Source organism: Gadus morhua, chromosome 7, assembly GCF_902167405.1.
Source record: "Gadus morhua chromosome 7, gadMor3.0, whole genome shotgun sequence".
Lineage (NCBI taxonomy): Eukaryota > Metazoa > Chordata > Actinopteri > Gadiformes > Gadidae > Gadus > Gadus morhua.
This window is the reverse complement of record NC_044054.1, coordinates 13,222,646-13,243,423: the sequence shown is the minus strand read 5'-3', so window position 1 is coordinate 13,243,423 and position 20,778 is coordinate 13,222,646. Positions and strand designations below refer to the sequence as shown.

The 20,778-nt window shown below is 46.2% G+C and overlaps 1 protein-coding gene across 11 annotated transcripts in view; it reads left to right on the top strand.

Moving 5' to 3' along the window:
• The window catches only part of LOC115546740 (neurexin-2), a 108,864-nt gene that overhangs the window by 11,242 nt on the left and 76,844 nt on the right, over positions 1-20,778 (top strand). For 4 of the 11 annotated variants that reach the window (XM_030360460.1, XM_030360455.1, XM_030360459.1 and 1 more), the window contains exons 2-6: positions 5,873-7,129; positions 8,756-8,779; positions 13,912-13,941; positions 14,277-14,288; positions 17,301-17,602. In XM_030360460.1, the coding sequence (XP_030216320.1) occupies positions 6,415-7,129; positions 8,756-8,779; positions 13,912-13,941; positions 14,277-14,288; positions 17,301-17,602 (1,083 nt within the window). In that variant the 5' untranslated portion in view covers positions 5,873-6,414. The remainder of the gene's footprint in view (positions 1-5,872; positions 7,130-8,755; positions 8,780-13,911; positions 13,942-14,276; positions 14,289-17,300; positions 17,603-20,778) is intronic. The other 7 variants (XM_030360463.1, XM_030360456.1, XM_030360453.1 and 4 more) reach the window with 5 other exon arrangements.

Here is a 20,778-nt window from a genome sequence, read left to right as displayed (position 1 = left end):
AACGTGCATCATTCGGACACACAGCCCCCCAGCAACGCTACCTCCAAAGAGCATCGTCCTGACGGCAAACAGCGGTGAAAGAGGAGTGTGTGTGTGTGTGTGTGTGTGTGTGTGTGGGGGGGGGGGGGTAGGAAAAGGTCATTTCATCTCTTAATCAGCGTTAGCATCAAGCTATAAACCTTGGCAGTTGGAATGCAACGTAAAGGAAATATTTACAGTCCCGTGTGTTTACCCTGGCATGGAACAAGGCGCAAATCAAACCTTGGCGGCAGAGACCACCCCCCCCCCCCCCCCGAGCAGAGCTCTGGCCCCTGTGTGCGGTTACACTGTTATTACCTCCCCAATTATCCGACGGGCTTACTGCGCGGCTCCGGGATTATACACCCTATACACAATAACATCCTCTGCATTGTTTATGCCCCTGAGCTCGGGAGGCGTGCCGGTCGGCTGGGGGCCCTCGCCTCCCGTGACCGAAAATCGACGTGTTACCAGGCAGGAGGCCCTTAGCGCACGACCTGCTGCCTCATGACATGTATCTGGATCCATCGATCACTGCTCCTCCTCCAGCGGGCAGGTCATCTCTGTACATGGGGAAGAGTGCTGCCAGGAGGCCGTGGCTCATGTAACATGCGGGCCTCTCTGTGCATTTCTCTTGCCTTGCGGTGCCGGAAACCCACACGCGTCTCTTTCTGCGGCGCCTTTTATATTAATTGTTATTGTTAAGTATTATCTGAATGGGCTTCGCCGCACAACGATTCCTCTTGCACAATTAAAAGATAACTGCTAAGTTCAATTGTGTTTGATGGGACCATAGCAATTTCTATGCAAGTTACTTTCTGAAGTGGAAAAGTTGTTGGATTGGGAATGATAATGCAAAGGGTAGTCGTCCCCCCCCCCCCCCCCCCCTGTGGACGTGCACACAGGGGGACGGGGACGTATGGTGGACTGGAATGCACTGGGTTCGATCCTCGTTGACCACAGTGTAACCTGAGAAAGATGCCTCTCACCCTGCCTGTTCCTTAACTACAGATATCTGTATTCTCTGTAAGCCCCCTTTTGGATAAAAGCATCTCAACAACAGCAACGGGTGTCAAAATGGTAGTAAATAGCTACGTAGTGGGAGAATTCACTTAGCGGTAGATTCAGTTTTCCACAATAAGATAAGTTATCCCTACCACTGCTTGAGTTGGTATGAGTGCTTCCTGAAGTCGGCTAATATTTATGTACATCAGCAAAAAAAGAGCCTTATGAAGTCCGATAATTGCTGTTATGATGAGGAAGATGAGGAAGAATTGAATGATTTAAGAGCGGGGCTGAAGATGTCGATTACATCATTAATTGAGCAGCAGAGTAAACAACCAAAATGAAAGCTAAGCAGCGGCTAACCGGGAGAGACCTGAGCTAACTGGGAGACGAGGACCTAATTGAAGACATATGGTGAAGAGGCAGAGTACCTGTCCGTCCCGGGAGACTGGGGGAGGGGAGGAAAAGGAGTGGTGGGCTGTATTTTTCTCGGGAACAGCGACTGAAACACTGACTCACCAGCGTCTACGCTCCCCAAAGATTCACCAGTCCTTTAGCGTACCTGCTGCAGAGAGGAGTGCCAGCACTGCCCCTGTACACGCACGCACGCACACGCGCGCGCACACACACACACACACACACACACACACACACACACACACACACACACACACACACACACACACACACACACACACACACACACACACACACACACACACACACACACACACACACACACACAATAGCCTGTTTGCTTGTTCACATACCTGCATATGTACCAATGTGAGCACACACACGGCAATGCAAACATGCAAACAAACACACATAGATGATAGAGATATGCAAGCAGACACACACACACGCACGCACACACACACACACACACACACACACACACACACACACACACACACACACACACACACACACACACACACACACACACCACACACACACACACACACACACACACTCACACGCATAGCCATTCCCGTACAGCAACAAGCAACATAATAAATAACACTTATGCCGTGCGTGTACTGCAATATGTACATATGTAAATATGTAAAAATAGGTGACGTATTGCGTGAAAAGAAAACGATTCCGTTGAGGAAGGCGTTTGCCACCGTGTGCATAACGAGGACTGAGGAAGCGTCCCTCCGTCTTCACCGCGTCGCAGAGTCATTTAACACAGCGGCGGGCGGGCGTCGCAGCAGCACCCCCATCCGCTGGGCGGGACGAGGGGGGGGGCAGCGGTGAACCAGGCTGAACAGGAGCCCACCGAGCACCAAGCCCTCCTCCTCTCAGATGTAGAAAATTGTTGTTTTGAATCATTAATCTAAATCACAGGGAGGCTCTGAGATGACAAGATACTACACACTGTGCTAGATACTCTCTATCTTTATCTTATCTTTATCTTTCTTTATTTATTTATTTTTTCCACAATGTCTTGCTTTTTAAAAAATGTATGATGACTATATGCTCTGTAAGGTGACCTTGGGTGTCTTGAAAGGCGCCTCTAAATTAAATGTATTATTATTATTATTATTATTATCTCTCCCGCTCGCTCCCTCTCCGTCTCTCACTGTTTTTCTCTCTCTCTCTCTCTCTCTCTCTCTCTCTCTCTCTCTCTCTCTCTCTCTCTCTCTCTCCTCTCTCTCTCTCTCTCTCTCTCTATTTCTTTCCCTCTCCCTCCCTCCAAGTTTGTGCTAGGGCTGGATAAGTAATGCAACAGAAAGGGATAGCGGTTAGCCGCTAGTTTAGCGTAGCGGTTAAGGGGTTTGACGACAGCAAAGCGGTGCTGGGTTCATATTCATTCACAACATCCACAGTCTAACCCTGAGGCCTCCTTGAGCAAGACGCCTCCCTCTGACCCCCTCCCCGCTCCTTAACGACATGTGTCTGTGACATTGGATAGAAGCATCTGCTAAGTGACATGGTGAATGAAACGGCCATGGCAGTGGTAAATACGGACTGGAACGATGACGGACGCTGGAAGACTTCCAACTGTTTGGTTTGTTTGGAGGCCCGGGTAGAGGGAGCCGGTGGCTACGGTGTTTGACTTTAAGAGGCTATAGTACCAGGCTGCCCCGTGGCATGACGTGTTTCCAGGTCAACCGGTATATCAGCAGCCGATTAAGCGGTAGGGGCTGGGGGAGGCTATTGACGTATGGCCATTGATCCAGGAGGATTTGAGCTGTGAAGGCGAACTCAAAGAGGACTCTCGGATCAATAGTATGTGCGGTTGGGATGTGATGCCATCTCTGCCTCACCATTGCGGAAGTATGCTACTGTTTTGGAATAAATCATTTTATCTCGATGGATTGTTATTTTAAGGGAACAGACCCAATTGTTAACAGTGTGTTAGTGTGTAAGTGTGTTTTGGGGTTAGTTTGTTGTGTTTGTGTGTTAAGTGTGTTGGTGTGTTATTTTTTTGGTGCGTAATTTGGTTGATGTCGCGGTGTGTTTGTGTGTTATTGTTTTAGTGTGTTCGTTTGTTGTGTTAGTTTGTGAGTGAGTGTGTTTGTTTGTTAGTGTTTGTGATGTGTAATTGTGTGGGTGTCGCGTTGTGTTTGTGTGTTATTGTGTTAGTATATTTTTGTGCTGTTGGGTTAGTGGGTTGATGTAGTTGGCTTGTGTGTGTGTGTGCGTGTGTGTGTGTGTGTGTGTGTGTGTGTGTGTGTGTGTGTGTGTGTGTGTGTGTGTGTGTGTGTGTGTGTGTGTGTGTGTGTGTGTGTGTGTGTGTGTGTGTGTGTGTGCAATGCATTGCATACGTCAGTCAGAAGCACGCCTTTTAATAAACCTGCTTTGAAAAAGGGAGAATATAATGATAATGATTACTTTGTGTTGACATTTAACACCCTCTTGGCTGAAACCTAGAAAGAAAGTGCTTGTTTATGTCACTCGGACTAGATTGAAATCTGGTGTTAATAAATATTTACGTACATGATGTATAGTTTTGGTTAATAGAGTACTAAAGTTGAAACGTCACGTTGTCCAGGCAACCGGATTTTCAGTTCTAAACCACCTAACGAGAGAAGGCAGTTTCCATTGCTTCCATGTGTTGTTTACTTCAAAATTTAAATAAATCAATTTCAAGAGATGAAAATCACTACCAATCTAAACATGTCAAGGCGTTCATGAATTCCCCTGGGGTATTAAAAGGAAAAGTTCGCACTAGCATGAAAGATAAACTTTATAATGTAATGGTAAGTTGGCCCAATCTCAATATTACTTCCATCATTCGTAAAGCAAACTCGCAAATCAATTCGCAAAAAAATGTGTCCTTTTATATAAAACGTTCGTGTGGCATAGGATTTCCCCTTGTTAATTTGGTTTGTGTAGAACCGAAAATCGGTTGCTATGGAAACGTGACATCACACTTTAGTACTCTATTGCTGTTATTTAATTTTGCATCGCTGAACAAGACATTCTCGTACTCGTTGATCTGTGCAACCGTATTACATTGGTGCTGATAAAAGTAATTATTGCGGACATTGATTTACAGTGTCTGTCGTTATGGTTTCCACTTTTCTATCAATAGATATGAATCTTCACGGGAGATGCAGCACACATATCAGTCTGGGTTTAAGCAAGGTTTGCAGGAGCATTGTTCAGTGTAAATTTCACACACTGCGAATAATACCGCAGATTGCCGGATCGATTCCTTTAACTCCGTTTAAATTGTGCTAAACCTCTTGAAGTCAAAGCATCGATGAGTGTGTGTGTGTGTGTGTGTGTGTGTGTGTGTGTGTGTGTGTGTGTGTGTGTGTGTGTGTGTGTGTGTGTGTGTGTGTGTGTGTGTGTGTGTGTGTGTGTGTGTGTGTGTGTGCATTCCAATACATTTATTTTTTATATTACCAAAACACTGGCCAGTAACACTACCATTATTCTCAATAGTTATTTGCAAGTGTAAGAAACGTCCTCGACTGAGGACATTAGGGTCCCTGATTGCACCCGCTGCCCACATATCGCATGCATCCACGCTGGACTGATCTTAGAAGATGTCGCCGCAATCTCATTGAACTCATTGCAACAAATGAGACTGCATCGACTGGGACCCACCATATGGCGCCGTGACTCACCCCCACTTGCGTTGCAATAAAAAAACGGATATTTTGTATTCTTATACATGTGTTGTTGGACCTGTAGAGATATACAATGGTATAAGTATTAATAATAATAATGTCCCCGCCCGCCATGTGGTTGCGTCTTCAGCTAGAGACGGTGGTTATGAAAGGAAGACCGCGGCAAATGCACTTCCCCCTCCCACCCCCCCCCCCACTTCTGCTGTTGTATTTTTTGCTGGGGGGGGTTTGACTGTACAACATGTGATATTAAACTGTATATTAAACAGTCCTACATTAAATGCCGCCTCCGCAGTGAATCTTGGGGCGGCTTGAACAATGCCACAATGATTATCGCTTTACTTTCTGCGGTGAAAGCAACCTGATTCGAAAGGGCGATTTAGATGACTCAAAAGGATCTTCCAACCTTTTTTCCTTACAACTGTAGAATTACCATGAGAGTTCCCCATGACAAGAGTTGCTTATTTACCCTCGGCACTGTGGGAAAATCGGTTCATGCATTGATGCCTCTACCATGTAGGATTTGGCTAAATAACTAAATAATATTAATCTGATATAGATTTGTTTGATGAGCAGAATAGTTTATGCTATGCGCAGTTCCGGTCCTACCATATTTCAATATATATTTGTATACTTGTGCCATCCTCCAATGAGTTTTTATATTGCTTTTATCATTGTAAAACAGAAGTTAGTCTACTTTGTCCTCCGCTAAACCTTTATTGTTCCTGCTAATCGCTCCAGTACTTCCCTTCCCTCAGGATGGTCGGGAGCTGAAGATGAGCGTGGATGTACCAGTCGATGATTGGCTGTCTGCCTAGCCAATCCCGGGAGATCTGAGGAAGGACAGTGTTGCTGGACAGCGGCCAGAACACCTTGTGGATGGAGCAGCAGACGGCTGACCGGAGACACAGTGTCGTGTGGATTGGTGCTCCAGTCGCTCCTCTCTCCAAACCCCAAACCCAAACTGAGGTGCTTCATACGTTGGAATGTGTTGCGCTTGTTCACACTGACACTCTGGGTCCGCCTTTCGAAAAACTGCAAAAACATTCAGGGGAAAAGGGAAGCCCCGAACGGAAAAGCCTTAATTCGTACATCTAGCCAACTTGAATTGCATTGTATTCGCCGTTGCCTTTTGTGGTGAGACGGCAGTAAGCAAGAACGGAAAAAGAACAGCAACAAAAAAACTAGTAGAAAGCGAAAGCGGCTGTGTGGGGAGAGAGAGGCTCGCTTCTGATTCCCATCACGTAGACGCAACCGAGAGGAAAATAATTTGGAGCTGTCAGTCACCTTCATCACCATCATGGGGAGGTGTGAAGGTCGGCCGTCACGCTCGGTGTGTTTCCCGGCGGTGCTGGCGCTGCTGGCCGCCGCGGCGGTGGCCTTAGAGTATGAGGGAGTCCCCGGCCAGTGGGCGCGCTACAGCCGCTGGGACGCCAAGGCCGAGGGCGACCTCAGCCTCATCGTCAAGACCAACCTCAGCAAGGCGCTGGTGCTCTACCTGGACGACGGCGGCAACTGCGACTTCCTGGAGCTGCTGGTGGTGGACGGACGGCTGCAGCTGCGCTTCACCATCCACTGCGTGGAGCCCGCCCGGCTGCACACGGAGACGCGCGTCAACGACCACCGCTGGCACCGCGTGCTGCTCACGCGCAACCACCGGGAGACGCGGCTGGTGGTGGACAACGAGAACAAGCGGGCGGAGGTCAAGGCCAAGCGGGGGGAGATGGTGGTGGCCAGCGACCTGTTTGTGGGCGGGATCCCGCCCGACGTGCGCCTGTCGGCGCTGACCTCCAGCACGGTGAAGTACGAGCCGCCGTTCCAGGGGCTGATCGCCAACCTGAAGGTGGGGGAGGCGGCCCCTCTGCTGCTGGACGGCCAGGGAGTCCACAACGACGTGGACTACCTGTGCGAGCTCCACTCGCCCTGCGGCCACGGAGGGGCGTGCTCGCTTCACCAGGGCCAGGCCGTCTGCGACTGCAGCAACAGCGGCTACAAGGGCAGCTACTGCCAGGAAGGTAAGCTAGGCTGGGGTGTGCGAAGCTAGGAGACAAGATGATATAAGCTAAGAGACAAGACACGATAGGCTTAAGGACAAGGTAAGCCAAGCTAACAGACAGGATAATTAAGGCTACAACACAGGCGAAGCTTAGATAAGATAAGAGACCAGCAAATATTAGGTAAGATAAGGGACAGGCTAAAATGAGCTAAGCAATAAACTCCACATAAGCTAGGGGATAAGCTAAAATGAGGCAAGCTAACCGACCAGCTAGAATAATAAAAGCTAAAATAAGCCAAGCTAAGAGACGTCATGATGCATGGTTTCTGAGTGAAAGGAAGCTGAAGGTGGTACTACACAGAGGAACCAGCAGGGATCTGAACATGGTAATTGCCCTGCCAGCCTTTTCTTTGCGTATTGTTCCTGATGTCAGCTCAGTGTTTTTCAGTTCCAGGTGGCCTCTGCGAGATTGACGGTTGGTAGATTGAGGCTTCACCCGCTAACAGGAAAATCTTTGAAAAAAACACATTTAAAAGAATAAAGCGACACATCATGGAAACCTTATTGTTCGACACGATGTTGGTTCATTGTTCAGATTGAGATTCTTAAGGCTGTTATTGAATTGGAATATTGCTGCGTTTTCTGGGTCAGGGGAGGATGCTTTTCTTCAGGGATAAGACTGGGGTTTTCTCAGGCTCTAGTGAAACGTTACATATTGATTCTGGTGTCTCTCATGTACCTGATCTTCCCCTCCCCTCCTGTGTAATCTACAGACAGCAGCCTATCGGTATGACAGCACCGTCACTCTGCCTGCATCGAAGAGATGCATTATGCACAACCTCCACCTCGAAGAATAGATCATTAGCAACCGACTAAAATACAGCATTAGGATATAGATCTACAACTGAAACCCATGAAATACAAAAAAAATAACAGAATAGAATTGGCCAGCTGAGAACCCATAAATAGTCATAATGTGAAGAACATATTGTATGATAAAATGGAACAAAATAGGATTGTATAGAATTCCTTAAATTAGATGGAAACATATTAGGAAATAGAGGCAGTTGAACAAAATTGAATGGATTAGATCCTAGTACGATGTAAATTGACAATTGTACGCTATCAAATGATATTCAATAGAACATAATAGCATATAGCCGAGTAGACCGGCGTAGACGGTTAAACCGATGTGGAAGTTAACCTCAGCCTGGCCCCTCTGCCCGTCGCGGCGGTGGGCCCGCAGTACGTACACGGGGAGATGTGCGATCACGCATCTGTTTCATTAAAGCAAAGCCCGCCTCTACTTCCCCTGACTCATTTCCCCTCCGTCATATATAGATTCACCCAGACGCTCTCCCATCCCACACAGGAAACGCTTGATAAAGTGTGTTGTCGGAGCATTAAAACGATCCGGATCCCACCTTCACACCTCTTTTCCCCCCACAAACAACCCCGCTTTATGTTTTGCCGAAAAACCCATTTCAGCCTTTTGTACGTTCAGACGTGGGAAAGCGTCTCTCACTGTGTAATTTCAAACAACCATAGGAAAAGATTCATGGGCCGAGATGTGGAGAGTTTGAGGCGTAAGCGGCTGCAAAGTCAATATCTCTAAAACCAATCTCTCTCTTCTCTCTCTTTCTAGTAGCAGTCCAGAAGGAAGTTGAAGGTAAGACCCCCCCCCGCCCCCCCCCCACTTCAGCCCACCCTCTTCTTGTTCTTCCCTAAGAAGAGTGTGCTGTCTTATCGTTTACTATTGAAACACACCAGGGCTTTGTCATCAAGTGGCTCTTGTCAATTTGGACTGCAGTTCTGACACGCAACTAATTCACCCCAGAGGAGATGCATTATGATGGCCCGGGGCGTTAGGTCAAGCAGGATGGAGAGATTCATGTGTAGAGCGATGCTGGGATATAGTATATATCAATAGGATGATATATATTTCCAATATGCCTGTATGTATAATTGGTATGCTGGTATAGATAGTGATCATCAGAATGTTAGAATATATCATCAAGATCTTAGAATATATTATCAGTAAGCTAGAATATTGTATAAATATGCTTGAATATTTTATCAGTATGCTAGTCTAGAGACAACAGAGTTTTTTTTTTTTTATAAGTTATACTCTTCAAATAATTTCCTTAATTATAGTTAATCTGTATAAATATTTGAAGCCATTTTCTTCCTTTATTTCTTCGCTATCGTAAATTCCTTTCTTTGAATAATTTAGATTGGAATGTTTCTTCTGCTGGGACAAGATAATGGAGTCTCTCTCTGCACAGTACATAAGATGTTGCTGCAGCCGCTCTTTGATTTTGCATTCAGCGGACAATGTTTCTACCGCTGCAAGTCGACAGAGGAGCATCCACATCGTATGCAGCATAAGAGGGTTTTGTCAATTAAAAAAGGCAGCCGTTTATTTTGGATGCTTTCTAGTACACAGTACCCACAGTGCCGGCTGTGTTAAATCAGTAGCTGGCCGATGCGTTCCAGCTCCCTGTGTGGAACACACAGGGAGGTCAGGTGTCCTGTTAAAAGCTACATTTGATCTCTGTTGATCACGCAGACGTGGCCGCCTCAGACCAGACGGGATCGACGTGGAAGCCGTAGTGATGAATTGAACTGTCTCGCTCCTTTAAAAGGGAGGCTGTTTGGATTTAATACACGTGTCAGGTTTAAAGGCAGGTTCAGTAGATACATGGCGTTAAAAGGATTCCATGGATGTCAGGTTTTAAAAGGAGCTCTGTTGTTTATAACTGCTGAACGTATTCATGCGGGTTTACAACCCTCCTGGTGATTCTTCACCCTCGGGTCAGACCTGTGTTGCGTTGGCTCCATCCCTACGGCACTGGTTCGGCGATCCCTCTGTCTACAATGTTTCTATGTTGTCGCAAGCCAGCTTTGAGAACATGGACCCAAACAACCGCCATTTCCTATTCTTATACCACATTATTTACATGTCAATAATATAATTGAGCAAGAGAGTGGCTTAGGTCAGCATTAAAATTCAAGATGTTCAGAGTGCGTTCCCGTCGAACCTGGAGTGGAAACCAGACGGGGCGCAAATGAAATGTTTACCTTGAGTCCTGACAACACAGTAAATTATCCACGCCATTAGTGCTGACGCCTGGCTCTGGGCGACAGCGGGCTCCGGGGACTTAACTGTTATTGTTCCAAGTAGTTTCCAGGTCCGCATCTACATAATACTCCTCACTAATAGGTAATAGGTTTAATTTCTTAAGGCCGGGCCAAAAATGGAATTAACTCAATTTGTCTCGAGTGAAGCTAGCTGGTGACCGGGCTCACCAACAGAAACAAAGAGCGTCATTTAATAATATCCACCATAATGAGCTTGCTATAATCTTCCCTGAATTAAATCATGTGTCATGAAGACAATCTCTAGTGAAAAATGCATGGGAACAAGTGTGACAGAAAATGACACTCTCCATCCCGCTGCCCGTCCCACACTATCCTTGAGATGAGGCCCCTGTCCTAGTTGGCAGCCGCGTCTTTACGCCTCTTAAATCAGTGGCTGTAGACAGCTCAATGCCTTAGCCTCCGCTGCTGTCGTCGCCCCGGATGGTATGGATGCTAACCTATATATACTACCGCAGCCACCCTGGCCGTGAGTCCGGGGAATGTATGCCCTGCAAGAATTCTCTCTTTTTGTGTCCCACTTTAAGCGGATGCTGCGTTGCAGTTTCATAAAAATTGTCTGGATTGATTCAGTAGTGGACTGCAGGTGAGTCAGCTGTCCTTCCATCCGTTCTTCCGTCCGAGGCACAGCCTGGACCCGGATCTATCTAGGGGCGGACTGAACGCTCTGATGCCAGGGAGGGCCGAGTCTCGCCAGCCCCTCGCTGCCCCCCTGTGTTTCATCACTGTGGCCTGGGAGAGAGAGATAAGGACCACTACCTAACAAAGCTTACTCGGCCCGAGAAAAGACCCCTGCGGATCCCTCGTTTCACCACGGCGGGAACGCATTGAAGAGGGTTAAAGCCAATATTTAACACTGCAGTCATTCTGTCAATACATGTGAAGATGTGTCATTTTTTAGCCGGGCGGCGCTATTCATCTTCCAGACATCTCTCCATTGAGGAGATCGAATAGCTCTGACTCTGAACCAAACGGATGTGGATGTCTGCAAACAAAGAAACGTTTAAACAGGAGATCTGTGGTGTTGTGTGGCTTGGACGTGTCCTTGGGCTAATCCCTAATTAGGCTAGGATCACATCGAGTGCGTCCACGCCGTCGCGAAGACAAACGCAGCCCACCCTAATCCTCGAGCAATAGGTTTCACATCCAAGATCCCCTCTAATTATATTCAATTCCACCACAGGACTTATAAAGCATGTCTTGTATTGGACAGCAGTCTTTATACATCTGCATGTATTCATTTAGCAGCGTTTTACAGGCGAGGGAAGCATAGAATCAATATTAGAGCCGCTGCGAGTGTAAATCCGGCACAGCCAAGCGCCTCAAACACACCAGCGCAGGATGTCTGTCGATAATCAAATCAGAGAATAACGTAAAGAAAGAGGATTTTGTTTATTTTCCTTGTTTCTTGGGTGCCCACCAGTCCGTCCTAATCAAGGATCACGACCAAAAACAAACAACCATATGTAATAATATAAATAAATGTATACTAACACTGACACGGTTCAAGTAACATTTGCTTGAAAAATATTATTTTTCATTCAATTCTTCTGAACAGGCATAAAAATGAATATCTATTTTTTTAATGTCATGATTTCCCCCCATACCCATTCTGCTTATGCAGGTACCCGGACATCTTAGTGTATTATTTCGGGTTACTCTACATTCCCAATGTATTCATTTGAAACTGTGTGTGTGTGTGATGCGACAGAGGCCACTGCTTCCACAAGTAATCTTTTACAGCTCTGTTGCTTGGGATTAAAATAACTATTCAGGACAATAATTGTGGAAACATAAACACCAGAGTGTACCTCCTTGTGCCCAGGAGAGCCCAGCGAGAGAGAGAGAGGGAGAGGGGGAGAGAGAGAGAGAGAGAGAGAGAGAGAGAGAGAGAGAGAGAGAGAGAGAGAGAGAGAGAGAGAGAGAGAGAGAGAGAGAGAGAGAGAGAGAGAGAGAGAGAGAGAGAGAGGGGAGAGGGGGAGAGAGAGAGAGAGAGAGAGAGAGAGAGGGGGGAAGAGAGAGAGAGAAAAAGTGCGGGGGAGGGAGAGAGAGAGAGAGAGAGAGAGAGAGGGAGAGAGAGAGAGATAGAGAGAGAGAGAGGAGAGAGAGAGAGAGAGAGAGAGAGAGAGAGAGAGAGAGAGAGAGAGAGAGAGAGAGAGAGAGAGAGAGAGAGAGATACTAGGGAACGTGTTCATCTGAGAAAGTAGTGATGTGTGTGTGCAAAGATAAGGGGAGAGAATTTTAGGTGGCTTAGACTGTTGAACATGCCGTTTCGGAGCGAGAGAAAAGTGCGCCGGTTGCTATGCCAACCACTTTTACCGTTTTCATTTTTATTTATTTATTTTTTATTAAAATGAATCATACTTCTCTAATGTTTACACAATTTAAAAAAATTAGGTTTTACTCCAACAACCCCCCCCCCCCCCCTCACCACCTCCAGGAGGAAATGTTGCTCTAATGGGAAAATAAGAAGATATTAATGGTTGGTGGCTTCAGTAGATGATGCTGTGTATGGGCGTTCGCTGCGGTCATGCTCCCCCCCTAGTCATCATGCTAATGAGTCTGGGTCAGGAGATCCAGTGGATCCGTAATGGTCTATGTGTGTGTGGATGAATATATATGTACCTACGTACGTATGTGTGTGTGTGTGTGTGTGTGTGTGTGTGTGTGTGTGTGTGTGTGTGTGTGTGTGTGTGTGTGTGTGTGTGTGTGTGTGTGTGTGTGTGTGTGTGTGTGTGTGTGTGTGTGTTTGTGTGTGTGTGTGTGTGTGTGTGCGTATCTGTGTGTGTGTGCGCAACAGGCCGTATTCACCAACCAAATGAGCTGTGTTGTAAATCCCCGGTGAATTAGCGCAGTGAAAGATCAATAACATGTTCTCCACAATCGTGCCAAACACACCAATTTGACACAATGGCAACACGTGGTGTGTGGGAGTGAGCTTTTTAATGCGGTGCCAAAGATGCTGTAATTAGATAAACTAATTGCCCAACATTAAAGTTCCTCACTGGATTTATAGGTCGCATCCTGTGCTTTGTTCCTTTCAATATATTTGACCATAAATAGATGCCTTGTAAAGTAGCGATAGGTCTAGGATCCATCATTGATCCTGCTCTATCTTGTCCACATAGTTTTGTATTTTGACAGTTTCCTTGTTAATTTCTTATATTATTGGTTCCAAACAAGGTTTAGTCAATTTAAGATTTTGTGTTGAACCCCGCCCCCCCCCCCCCAAAATAATACAATTATTGATTGGACTTGGATAAAATAGAAAACACCTATTCAAACTCGGTCTGCGTTTACTGTAGCATATGTGTTCCATTTTGAAAAAAAACATCTCTGTGAGCAACCTCTCCAGGGGTTGCGCCGAACAAGATGTTGTTTTTTCTTCTCTCGCGCTCCCTCCTCCCCTCCCCCCACCCCCCTCGAGGTGTTTGTCTGTTTTCTCGTTTCTTTAATATCATTTCCTTTATGTTTTCGATTTTTTCGGACCTCCGACATCCGTACCACCGAGGATGTCTGTCACAAACTGCAGTCCAACATTGTGACAAAGCTTTTCCGTTCCTCTCCCGAGTCTCGTTATGATCTTCCTCTTTTTTCCTCCCGATCCCCTGTTTTCTTTTTCTTTCTATTCTTTCCCTCAAGGTCTGGCGCATCTGAAGCTGACCCGCCAAGGTATGGGGTCAACTGGCTTGCTCGTCCCTCCTTAAAAAAACCTCCAGAATCACCTCTGTCCCTCCCTCCCTCCCTCCCTCTCTCCCTCCCTCCCCCTCCCTCCCACTCCCTCCCTCATTCCCTCCCTGCCTCCCTGCAACCATTTGCGTTGACTGTGCCTCAATAATCTCCTATCTATCTCTCCTCACGTATATGCATATTCCATTTGTTGCTTCCTGTCATGTGATGCTCTGTGTGTGTTACTCACTCGATGTGTTGTCCGTCACAACTCGCCCCACCCACTTTGTCCTGCCCACTGACTGAGCTTCTTGGACTTCACCTTTGACCCTCTGCAGTTAATCGCCAAGGTAACGGATGAAACAACCACAAACAAAATAAAAACAGGGTTTACCTTTGGATCAGTCGGTTCTCATGGTGTTAAAGGGGGGATTTCAGAACAGGTTGTAGGCAGCAGGGGATGCAGGCTGGCTCCAGTATCAGCCGTGAGAGAGGTTTCAGCTCAACACACAGTAGGTCAATACACTCTCTAATATGCAACAGCGGTGTGTGTTTCCCCCTGCAAATAAACGGCTCTAATGTTCCACTTATTGATCCTCAACTCCACAAAGCCACTGCCAATAGTGCTTTTAGAGATAATTCACCTGGATTTGCATACCAGGATTTGCGAGTAAAGTGTTGCATAAGTGTAGACGTAAAATAAGCGTTTAAAATTGAGAGTCCATGTGATTGGAGGGGTTAATGTATTTTGCATTTGCATTTACATTCCTTCCTCTGCAGTTAACCATATTTATCTCTTAAGAGCTAAAAAATATTCTTGGGCTGCATTGGGAATATAGGAAAGAGAGAGGAAATTAATGAAAGTTTTCTACAAATAGCGTTGTTGCTTTACCAGTGCAGATGGTTTAAAAAATAATAATATGCAAGGTAGTTTATTTAAGAACAGCTAAAGGGGCTAAGACAAATAAAACAAACAGATAATTTAAGTCACCTCATATGTGTTTAAAATAAATATAATGTTCAACATAACAGAAATGTTGAGGAAACTGTTGGCCATTAAAGCTTATGGGATTTGCTTTAGCCAATAGGAGCTGGAGTTAAGATCATGTGGTTCGCAAGTCCTCCCTAAATTAATGCATATAATTATAATAATTATTATAATTATATAATTATATAGCAATAAAAACATATATAAAACAAAGTAGAATGATCCCCAACAGGCACTATGATATCTTAATCAACATCTCCTTGTTAAATCGTGTGTGAACGTGCCAGAGCAGACTACAATGTCCCAGGTTTCCAATATTGAACGATCAAATCATATCATTCCCATTTCTTGGACACATTCCCGCGCGGAGGTGTTAAGAAATAGCGCCCATACACAGTACAACGCCAGCCGTGCGGCTGCAGAGGTGGAAGGCTTTAAACAATGAGGCCTGGTCGGGTAAAGGTAACAGCCCATAATATTATACAAGTGAGAGAGAACGAGTGAGAGAGAGAAAGAAAAAAAAGAAATCCGGGAGATACGCTGTAAAACTTCAGGAAAGTAATTTGCTGGTTCTTTGTAAATTGAGCCGCTGCTGGCGGTACATCAGTGTGACATCATAGATTAGAGGCCTACTTCTGTGTTCCCGCTCTTGGCTCCAGGAAACGTTCATGTTCGAGAGAGAAGTGATTGGATTTAAGACAGAGCCGAAGGAGGACATTCTTGGCTAATATGACCTCCTTGGCATTAGGAAAGGGTTGGCTGATGGAGATAAACATGGCTGCCATCTTAAATACCGAATGGAGAAGTACAGTGTGAGTGCTGCTTCTATAGCCGTATGTCTAGTTTAAGTGCAGACCAGTAGTAGAATGAGACCATAAGGAGAGGGAGAATGTAAAATGGGAACAGTAATAGGGTGACAGACTAAACAGGATTTCCTCGGTTCTTCTTGCTTGTTAGTGAGGTGAAGAATATCCACTGCTGAATCCACCTTTTCAGATAAACATATGCAGCATTTTTTTTACTGTTAAAGTATAAATCTTCCTTGAGATGCGTATTGGTATACTCTCTCTTGTATCAGAGTGCCGTAATGTGCTGTGGACTACGTCTACATTTAAGAAAACCAAGACAATTCAATGTTTCACTCATGAAAGACTTAAACAGGCTAAACAGGGTTAAAGGTCAGTCGTTTTGAGATCATTCCTAGTCGTGTGTGTGAATACGGCGTAGTGACGTAAATATTAACCAAAGTCTTCTTAAAGGTTCCCTTTCCACTGTCACGACAAGCAAGCAATTTTTGCCCTTCTTTGTAAATCCAAGACAAAGCACGTTTCCCATTTTTCATAATGCTCAAGTTTTTTAGATGAACCCGGAAATGTAGCCAGCGATTTTCTGCCTGAGCGATAATCTGGGTCACGGCGTTAACGATCATAGGGGGCCTCACTGTTAAACACTCTAGTTCTAAAAGGCGATCTGGCCCTGCCGTTGACAAGCAGCGATAAATCTGCCAAATAAAAGCCAAAGTCAGCCTTGCACTTTATTCAAATTTATTTCCCAGTTAATCCCTTCGTTTTTCAACTCCAATCGTTTCGTTTTTCTGTTCGGCTGTTTGGATGTGTTCTTTCTTTATTTATGTGTTTTCTTCGTTGACTATGTTGCAGGTATCTGTGAAAACAATTCGTCGTAATATTCAGTCTTTAGTGGAATATTGGTGACAACTTTATCTCTTTCTAGTAAGGTGTTGTGTTTTCAATAATAGTTGTCAACAAACAGAAAAAAACTGAAAAAACCGACAACTCCTTTTTCTACAATTTCCACAAACCTCCCAAACCGAACGATCATTGGCTTTTTTTTTGATCGTGTCAACGAGACACTGATGTTAAACAACCATCACAAATAACATCTTATATATACCTCTCCATGATTCTCACGCTGTCATTGGAAATGCTAGAATAGTAGACATTATGAGGAGCTCTACTAGTCTGTGTGCATTTATCATGTAGATAAGTCAGATGTCTTACAACGTCTCCTTGATGCCATATATATATGTATTTCTATATATATATATATGTGTCTGAGTGTGTGTGTGTGTGTGTAGATATAGCCTCATAATAACTAAAGGGTACATCCCCGGGGTGTGTACGCGGTCCAACCTTGACCCCCCCCTCCCCCCTTATGCTAAAGGGAGGGGCCTCTTGAGACGTGTTCCCCCGGGGGTCCCCAGGCCAACACAGGGGAAAAACACGTCTCAGACAGGGGGGCCGCCCACTGCTTCGTCAGTCCCTTGGGGTCAGGGTCCGACCGTGACCCCAAGGGACTGACGAAGCGTGGGCGGCCGTTAGAGATGTGTGTTTCCCCCCGCCCTGGGTCCTCCCAGGCCAGGCTGAGTCGGTGGCCACCTTCAGGGGCAACGAGTTCTTCAGCTACAACCTGTCGCAGACGCCCATCCAGAGCAGCCTGGACGAGATCACGCTGTCCTTCCGCACGCGGCAGCGCAACGGGCTGCTGCTGCACACGGGCCGCTCGGCCGACTACGTCAACCTGTCCCTGAGGAACGGGGCCCTGTGGCTGGTGATCAACCTGGGCTCCGGGGCCTTCGAGGCCCTCGTGGAGCCCGCCGCCGGCAACTTCAACGACAACGGCTGGCACGACGTGCGGGTCACGCGGAACCTGCGCCAGGTACGTCGCACGCACGCGTGTTTAGCGCACACGCATGGACACAAGCGCACGCACACATGCACGAGCACACACACACCTGCACTGTGTACATACGGGCGTCGGGCACTGTATGCACACGTGCACGCTTGCATATGTAGACAGAAAGACAGACGTGCACACACACACACACAGGCACGCAGCCACAGAGCCACACAGACAGGCAGACAGATTGATCCACCGAATGATTCTTTGTCTCTAACACAGATAAAAAGCTAGAATGAAAGACTGATGGATGGGGGGGTGTGTGTGTGTGTGTGAGTGTGTATGCAAGGCATGCATTTGGCATCTTTAACACATCTTTTACTGCAATTAGCATCTCAAAGTCTCGCTCCACAAACACAAAAGACCATGACAAAATCAACTTTATATTACCCCGAGGGTTCCCACAAATCCTGGGCAGCAGAGTCTGCAGTGTAAAACGATATGTGCGCTGCCTAAACGTCTTGTTATTCTCTACTAAATGACACTCTTGCCACCAGAACACTATGAGCTCATTAGCTGTGAACTACCTTCTTTGTTGTGATAGAAATGGTGTTTGTAAAAAGGGAATCGCATTCATAACAATGTCTTGAAGGAACAGCTAAACACAGGCAACAGAAACACACAGATCCGTACACCTACGACTTACACAGCAGACGGCCATCTTAGAACTGCCAGTGTGGTCAGAATGACAACAAGCACACTGTGACCACTGCAGCCTGCTCTCGTCTAAAGTGGACAGCATGCTTCAAATAAAGTAGATTTTTATCTTGGCCAGCAGAGACTGAAGAGGCCCTCTGCAGACAAACTTGTTTTATACTCGACGCAGGTTCACTTTGGTCAGTGAACGTCCCATTAGTCAAGACCAGTCTGGTCTCAACGGAGATGGGGGAAACCGTATCAAAATGAATCCCACTTGTCTTTTTTTTGTGACTAATCACACACGAGGTTCGCATCGCCTTCGTCCGCGGAGAGCTCTGCAATTCGCTAGATATTGGAGGTGCAATTTGTGCTGAAAGCAACGTACGGTGAGGTATGCGCTTGTGTGTTTTTCTCTGCAATCACTTCATCTTGCGACGACCTTGCCGAACTTATTTCCCCATGAGGTACGCTGACCGCTTTAGATGGAAGGGAAACAAATGAATGTTGAATTTCGGGCAATCAAAGTATTTGTTTGCGGTGCTAAAATGTCAGCTGAAGCATCCCGAAAATAATCCAGTAGTCCACCAATCAGTGGTCCTTGATCAGTATTTATAGAATCCTCACCATGTCCTTTCCTTTGTTGAAAATAGCACATGGATTATGTAGTTATGTAATTGAACACTGTGCAACACTTCTTAAGCATTAAAAGGAAATATATCACAGTGAATGCGTTAGTGAACACGTACTTCAAAGGTTTTCCACCGTGTAGTAAAACCCACTGTAATGTAGAGGTTTCAAACACTCAGTGGCTTAAAGGAGCACTTTCACATAACCGGTGCTGTAATTAGCATTGAGTTTTCATAGTATTATGTATACTGCACACTTTGAAAACCCCAGCACTGTATATCATTCAGTCGCAGATAATCTTATCTCTATATGTAGAGAGAGAGAGAGAGAGAGAGAGAGAGAGAGAGAGAGAGAGAGAGAGAGAGAGAGAGAGAGAGAGACAGAGAGAGACAGAGAGAGACAGAGAGACAGAGAGAGATGGAGAGACTGACACATAGATATTTGACTTCCAACTAATGTGGTATTCATAATGTATAACAATGTTTTGAATTTTATATTATTGTTTTTTTTTACCAAAAAACTAATCAATGATTAGTTTTTTTGTTTTGTTTGTCAACTTTGGCAATAGAGAGAGAGGCAGATTTACTTGCTATACTGTATATATAATAATTGAATTTGTCTAGCTGCAAGGTTGCATGGTTGCTGTGTGGATTCTGTATGACCAGAACATACCTCAGACGTTTCCTCAGGGGGGCCTCAAGGGCCAGTACAGGGACGGCACTGTGCAGAGTGGCCCCTCAGCCTGCTTCCATATTGAATGACGTAATTAGAGAATGCACGGCCGCAAATGAGCATGGCAGTGGGTGTGATTTATTATGCATAACAGATAGCGGTTTGAGTCTAAATGTCTTGCCTGGCTTCATCAAATTCCCCCGCTCCTCATTTACATACGGCTTTTAGTCCGGTTGTTTTTTTCTCTCCCTCCTAATGGATCTGAGTCACATCATCATTGATTCATACCGGGGAGATGAGCCTGAGCCCAGCTAAAATGTTTCGGTCGAGAGAGAGAGCAGGAGGGCAAGGTGCCGCTGCTGCCTCCACGGTCGCACGCCCATGTGCACCGAACCAGCCGCTTCGCTCTTCCCCGCACTCACACTTCTCCTCCCCACTGCTTCCTCCTCCCTCGGCCTCCCCCCTCGTTTTCTCCTCCCCCCTGTTTCTCTTCCCCTACCTCCATGTTCTCCTCCTCCTCCTCACATCCTCCCCACCTCTTTATCCTCCTCCTCTTTCTCTTCCTCTTCAACTCCTGCTCTTTTTCCTCTTCCAAACACCTTTCTCCTCCCTCCTCCTCTTCCTCCTCCACCTCACCTCTTACAGTTTCTCCTAGACTCCTTCTCTTTCTCCTCACTCTTCCTCTTTCTCATCTTCCTCTTCTCCCTCCTCCTCCTCCTCCTCCTCCTCGCCTCTTTCTCCTTCCTCCTCGTCTGCTTACAGGCTCTCTTATGCTTCCTGCCGTGTACTTGATCCTAGCGTAAATTGCTGCCCCTCCCCCAACTCCTACCTTCCTCCCACCCTCCTCCTCCTCCGCCTCCTCCTCCCCTCCCCAGATAGGCTGGCTAACTGTCATGTAGATACAGGGGAACATTTCCTGCTCCTGTGAGAGCTGCAGTGGGAGAGTGTTTTTTTTTGTATTTATTACTGCATCCTGTATTTCCGTCTATCTGCAGCGATAGAATTCCTCTGTTTTGCTATATGGCTTCCTCCCTCTCCCTCCCTCCCTCCCTCCCTCCCTCTCTCTCTCTCTCTCTCTCTCTCTCTCTCTCTCTCTCTCTCTCTCTCTCTCTCTCTCTCTCTCTCTCTCTCTCTCTCTCTCTCTCTCTCTCTCTCTCTCTCTCTCTCTCTCTCCCTCTCTCTCACTCTCCCTCTCTCTTTGCTCTCTCTTTGCTCTC